Raw genomic sequence first — 6,249 nt, forward strand, 5'->3', positions numbered from 1 at the left:
GCCGGGGCGTGGGCGGCGGCGGCGCTGGGCCGGGGGGAGCCGCGAGGCCGGGAGCGGGGTAGGCTGCGCCCGTACTTAAGCGGGCTGCCCGAGCCGCTGACGTCTTTCGAATTGGAGACGGGGCTGCCCCCCTCCCGCCGCGGGCTCCCGCGGAGCGAGGTGAGTGCCGAGCCGCGCTCCTGCGCCGCGTCCTCCCCCCCGTTCCCTTCCCTTCCCTGCCCTCCCTTCTCCCCGTGCCGGGCGGCGGCGGCAGGTGGGGCTGAGGGGAGCCCGCGCGCCCGGCCGTTGGGCGCCCGCGGCCGTTGGGCGCCGGCCGTTAGCCGCGCGGGGCGGGGGGGGGGGGGGCTCCCCCTCAGCGCCTGAGGGGGGACAGGGCGCCGCTGCCCCCCGCGCCCGGCCCGCCGGCGGGGCCCGTGTGGGGTACCCGCTCCCGCCCCCCTCGTCTCGGCCCCGTGCGGCAGCCGGGAGAGCCGGGGGGGGGGGGCGGGGGGGGTTCGTACGGGCCGCGCTGCGGGGTTCGGGGTTTAATAAAGCGGTCCGCGGCGCGGTCAGCGACCCTGTGTGTCCGTGCGTTATTAAAAAAAGAAAGCTACCGACTGAACGCGCACACGCACAATAAGTCACTTTTCGGCTGGGGGAGCCCATGGAAAAAAAAAAAAATATCCCGGTGGTTTATGAACTGAAAAAGCCCCGGGGGAAAGGAGTGCAAGCAGCAAACGTATCTCTCCGCCGCACGGTTTCTAACCGCTAACGTGCCAAAGCGTAATTAGGGGCTGCGGCACCGGAGGAACCCCTGGTTGTGGCTGGGCTCGGACCTGCGGGCCGAAAGCAGGCGCACGGCTCCGGGTGCAAACCGGGGGGACGGACTGCTTCCTGCCAACCTGCCGGCTCGTCAGCCGGCCGCGCTCGCGGGGACCGCCTGCCCTCCCTAGCTGATACAGCCTCACGCCCTGAAGTGCTGGGGAGAGAGGGGCTGTCAGACCTGTGTGCAGTCATGGGCTTTTCCAGGCGTTGTTTGTCCGCTCACGGCTGGGCAGCTCTGTGGGAGCCTGAGCTGCCTGCTCGAGAAGTCTGTGTGCGTGACGTGCGGTGTGCATCGCTTCTCAGTCTGGGGGTGTCTGTGGGCTCCGGCAGCGCGGTCAAACTGAAAATGTTAACGGCCGTTTGTATAATGAACAGCGATGGTGGTGTGCCCTGTGATGACTGTTGTTTCAAGAGGGGAAATCTGAAGTCAGGCTGATACCGTACGCCTTAAGACGTGCTTGCTTTTGTAGTACTTACACTTCTATTACCAATGTAACACAGCGTTGTGACTTAGACACATGCAAACATCTGAAAACTTTGTCCGTAGTACTGACTTGGGTGAAGTATCGTGGTGTGCTTCTCTTCTACTCTTCCTCCTCCCTCTCGAAGACTGGGATTTTGCTATTGTTCCGCATGCATGCGTTTCCATTTTAGTTAGAAGTTCCTGATCAGAATCCTCTTGCACCCACAAAATAGCAAACAAGCCTAGCCTATAAACTTAACTTGACCAGCAGATAGTTCTCTGAGGAAAGCAGAAGGCTTTCCTGATGCTGTTTTTTAAAAGGCCCATTTGCAGAGAGTTGTCATGTGGCACGTAGAAAATAACCCAAGCGCCTGGTGAATATAGTTTCACAAGAGGTGTGACATCTAAGGCTTATTTACTTGAAATAGCTTACTCTTAGCTAAGGACAAACCTTCATTTAAAATACCCTGTGTGCTACTGAGAGCAATATTTGACTTTTTGGTAGCTGATACCAAGCCAAACTGGCTTTTTTACTGCAGACCTGCAGTTATCAGTTTCCAGTGTGAACAGTAAGAGGTTTAAGTTCAGACTTAGCAGCAGTATCTTTAGGCAAAATAAACCAAGGATGAGGATGCTGTTCCAAAGTCTCTTTAAGAAACTGTACTTTTCTGCAAAGATTTCTCCTTCGGTCCTGCATTTCCGCTTCTATTGTCATAAATAGTCATCCGGTCAAGGTTAATTCATATTTTTGGCTAGAACTCTTCTGTTTTGAAGAAAAACCCGAATGACCACATCAGTGCCGGAGGCGATGTATGGGAAGCAGTAAAGGGGGTGAGGGTCTGCTACTCGTCTCAATATCCTCATCATGGATAAGTGTAGATTATTGGCATTGAAGTCTCTCAAGCTTACAGCTCTTAGAGCCAGTGTCAAACTAGATGAAAAATGTGATAGAAGCTGTCACGCACGGTATAAGGGGGTCTGGTCTCCTTGTGGTGAAACGTTTCTGTTTTGTTAAATGTCTGATACAGCAACGCAGCGGAAGGCTGGGCGCTTCTGTAGACCTGGGCACAGGTGATGTGATCCACCTAAGGAGGCAGCACAAATCTGAGAAGGCTTATTAGTGCTTTGTTCGCTCTCTCTGTTAACTGAAGTATCTAAAGCGCGTTGGTTGTGAACAGTTTCTATGTAGCTGTTTCTCCCAGATGTGGTTGCTTCCTCAGCAATTCTTCACCAGCTGAGATACTGGTGTAAGTCACCCCAGTGGCTCCATTTTCTGTAGGAACTTATCCAAGAATAAGGAGACCTGATGATAAGCCAAACTTGCCTGAGCTGTCTTGCTGCTAGTGCTTTTAAAATTTTGGACAAAACAAAAAAACACAAAACTGCTCTGTGTGCGTTATTAAAGTCCTTCATTAGATGCTGAAGTTCAAACCTAGTACACGGTTACTATTAAAAGCAGATGCTTAACCTGTTTCTTTTCTGTTTCTAGCCAGGGTCCGAGTGCCTATAATGTCCAGGCATGCACAACAGCTTAGAGACCATGACAGAAATCCTTGCATAGCGGTAAGATAATCAAATTGGGATTTCTGTTTCTATGCTTCTAGGTTAAAATGCAAAAATAATTCCTCTAGAAATTGCATTATGGATAACACTCGTGCATTGTCATTTTGCATTACAAGTTCCTTAGAGTCTGAAGATGGGAAAAGCTGAAAATCACGTATTAGAGTATATGTGAAATAGCAACCTGTAATTCCATATGAATGGGAGCAATACAACTGATAGTAACTGCTTTGTTTTTCTGTCCTTAAAATCAGAGCCTGAAATCCTGGTTTGGCAAGCCCAATGTATGTGTTGTTTTTTTTTTTTTAAATAGCCCTTTGTGTGTTATACCACGAATCTTTGTAAACAATTATTTTGTGGAATATATCCTTTCTATTTGAAGAGTATAATGTTTGTTACAATTTCCAAATGAAGTCATTGCTTGGGGATTACTGATTATTTGCTGGGATAGATGTTCCTTTGCTCCCTTTGATGCTATGCTCATCTGAGGAACTGCCTCCTATCTTCATAGATATTCTGGGACTTGTTAGAACATTTAGACACTGATACAGTGACTTCACTCAGCTCTGAAGTTTGTTTTTCCTATTAAAGGAAACAGATGCCTCTAGAAAATGTATGGATGACAACAACTATAAAAAGGATATGTGTACTGATTATTTTTTGAAGTACAAAAACTGCAGAAAATTCTGGGTAAGCAGGTTTTTGTAAGCATCACGGATTCTGTAAATTTTATTCCACACCTTGCTTTAAGTGTGTTACTTGTGATACAGTGCTTTCTGAACTCTTTGGACTTAGCTAGCGCTGACTACTGCTGCTGTTCCTACGGTGACTTACAGACATTGGTAGAATTCCTAGGTAGTCTCAGTATGTGTTGCTGGATGACTTAAGGAGATGCACATCAAAATACTTCACTTTGTTTTCCAAAGTTTACCCTCTTAAATTGTGAGTCAGTGTTCTTGTGGTATGTTTCTCTCTAAATTAGTCAGATACTTCTGGCAATAAGTTATGTTTTGCAACGTGTGTAAGGCTTGAGTTCTGAGATGTAAGACAAGTTCATCTATTTTTCTGTTCTTATGGGTCATATTCACTTTAACCTAAGATAAAGCTCAGGAAGAGTTTATTTGGTGGTTATTTCTTATTTCTTTCTGTATTGTGGCAGGAAAGTATCATTGGGAACTGTGTGCAGTTAAACTGTTCTCTAGTGTCATTCCTCATGCTATTGTTATAGTCTTTTAGCTTATGCCTTTAAGTACTTGTGTAAGCCACCAAAAGCCTGTTTACAGACAATTGCACGTTAGTCTGATGTAGTGTCATGGGAATACTGTAATCTGAAGCAGCAGGGTGAACTATCAGGTAGCTTCGGTTAAATACTAGCACATCTATTTGTCAGCTAATCAGATCTAGAATATCTGGCTCCTCATATATAAAGAGCACTTGTGTTGAAGAATCTCATTCAGTAAGAGCTCAGAGGCAGAGACTTCTGAGAAATGTGTTCTCATGCTTGCTTTCTTCTATTTTCAGCATGACATAATGATGCAGAGGAAGAGAAATGGTGTGAAACCAGAGATGCCCTCAGCAGAAGAGAGAAGGAAAATCTTGGAATCGATAGAGAAGCCGTACTGACTACAAACTTGCACTGTTTTACTGTTCTCACTGTACACATGGAGACTGGTCAGCAGCGAGTTGGCCTGTTATAAAGCAGACTTCACTGTTGCCATATCTTGGATTAAAATCAGCTCCTAAATTTTGAAATGCGTGAGCTTTCTGGCATAGGACTGGTTCTGTGTTCATACTGTTATTCCTCATGGGATCTTGGCCTCTCACTGGAAGACGTGGGTACCAACACAATTTGTCTAGGCACCTCGGAAGCAGAAACTAACTTGCTGTGAAATGCTAAATATTAAACCAGTGGGACTCCCAAAAAGTCTGTTTGAAGGGAGGAGGGCGGGAGGGGGAAGGTACAACGTAGTTCCAAGGGTGGGGGTGGCCTAGAAAGATCAGTATGAGCAACATCTCTTGTATCAAGTTGTTCTGATTAACATTCTGAATTTATCACGTGTGGCCCCATCACTGTTCTCACACGAGTTGTATTCCGTGTCCCTAGTTTAAATACGACTGTTCATCAACTAAAATCCCAAATCCAACAAGCTGTCATTAGGCTTGCAACTGCACTCCTCAGTGAAATTGGAAGGTTGCTATACATCAGCTGTGCGAGCTTCGCTTGCTACAAGGTCAGAGAATTTGGTGAAGATGGATGTGAACTCTCGGGTCTGAACCGAGTAGTGCCTTCTACTGATAGTAAACAGATACTGGGGGGGCTGTGTTAGGGGTGGGACTTGTAGGCATGTAAACATGCACTTGGAGTGACATAGCAGGTTTAACTATAGTACATCTAAGACTCTGGACAGCTGAAGCTCTGCGTTTGGAAATGCTTACTCATACGAGACTACAAAGCTCAGTCTCCTCAGGCACTCTAGTCTTAAGACCGATTCCTTATCTACACTGGATAGCTCGGTTGCTGCCTGAGAACAGTTGTTTTCTCTACCTTGAGTACTTCTTGGTGTCCTGGCTTAAAAAAATCACACCCTGTGGTAAAACAGGAAAAAAGCCACTGTCATGAGCTCAAGTTCCATGTGAAAACCTTTAAGACTTGCTGCGATTAAGTTGGCAGAACTCTGGCTGACCTCCTGGAGGATGGTGTAAAAGTGTTGTCTCTATTTAGACTGTTTTGGAAAGACTTCATGGCTTCCTGTTTCTCCTTCTGTCTGGCTTGTCTCATCTCTTTCCACTGGAGGCCTATTTCTATGCTTAGTAGGATTTTATGCTGTTTTCACCTTCCCTCTTGTCATTTGACCTGACTAGTAACTAATAGAGATCTGCTTTTCCTCTCTTTCTTTCTGGCTGCTCTCCTTTTACACCTGAGTGTTGAAGTGGATCGATCGTGCCATTTCTGTTACTGGAAAGTGTGTGTAACTCTATGCCTTCTGAGTGCACGGTGCTCTGAGCATAGCTGTCCAGCCTCCAAACCATGTCACAAGTTTTCTAGTGAGTTCCTGGCAAGGGAAATAGACCTTCAATAAAGATCATGAGATTCTTTATTTTGAAATGTTTTCTCTCTACTTAACATTTAAACTTTGCTGTCGCTGTTCGTTGTGGTTTTTGTTTGGAGCAGAGGAGAAACTTTCAGAGCAGACCCAAAGGCTCTACCTTGCCCACCACTTCTAAATTTGTTCAATATCCTCTTATTTACCAGGTTTTTCTTCTGAATTGGCACCGATTCTTCCTTTTACTGGTTTGAGCATTTTGGCCTATGTTCCAGTTCCAGCTTTTTTCTAGTAGCTCCATTCTTTCTCTGCCCTAATGTAGTCCTGCAATGGCTTTCTAGTACAGATTTACTTCGTGAGGATCCTGTGCTCTCCTGA

The 6,249-nt window shown here is 46.6% G+C and overlaps 2 protein-coding genes across 4 annotated transcripts in view; one reads left to right on the forward strand and one right to left on the reverse strand.

The window, feature by feature from the left end:
* The window catches only part of PLAG1 (PLAG1 zinc finger), a 52,556-nt gene extending 51,469 nt beyond the window's left edge, over positions 1 to 1,087 (reverse strand). The window contains exon 1 of the mRNA XM_066993006.1: positions 983 to 1,087. The gene's annotated coding sequence lies outside the window, so the exon portion shown is untranslated. The remainder of the gene's footprint in view (positions 1 to 982) is intronic.
* CHCHD7 (coiled-coil-helix-coiled-coil-helix domain containing 7) lies at positions 13 to 5,933 on the forward strand. 3 transcript variants are annotated; one of them, XM_066993009.1, is made up of 4 exons: positions 13 to 159; positions 2,757 to 2,830; positions 3,419 to 3,517; positions 4,349 to 5,933. In XM_066993009.1, the coding sequence occupies exons 2-4, from the start codon at positions 2,777 to 2,779 to the stop codon at positions 4,448 to 4,450; spliced, it is 255 nt and encodes an 84-aa protein (XP_066849110.1). In that variant the 5' UTR covers positions 13 to 159; positions 2,757 to 2,776; the 3' UTR covers positions 4,451 to 5,933. The 3 variants fall into 3 exon arrangements, with proteins under 3 accessions (XP_066849110.1, XP_066849109.1, XP_013041345.3); XM_066993008.1 differs by lacking the exon at positions 13 to 159 and adding an exon at positions 1,308 to 1,362; XM_013185891.3 differs by lacking the exon at positions 13 to 159 and adding an exon at positions 1,962 to 2,098.
* Positions 5,934 to 6,249: the final 316 nt, after the last annotated feature.

Source organism: Anser cygnoides, chromosome 2 (genome assembly GCF_040182565.1).
Source record: "Anser cygnoides isolate HZ-2024a breed goose chromosome 2, Taihu_goose_T2T_genome, whole genome shotgun sequence".
NCBI lineage: Eukaryota > Metazoa > Chordata > Aves > Anseriformes > Anatidae > Anser > Anser cygnoides.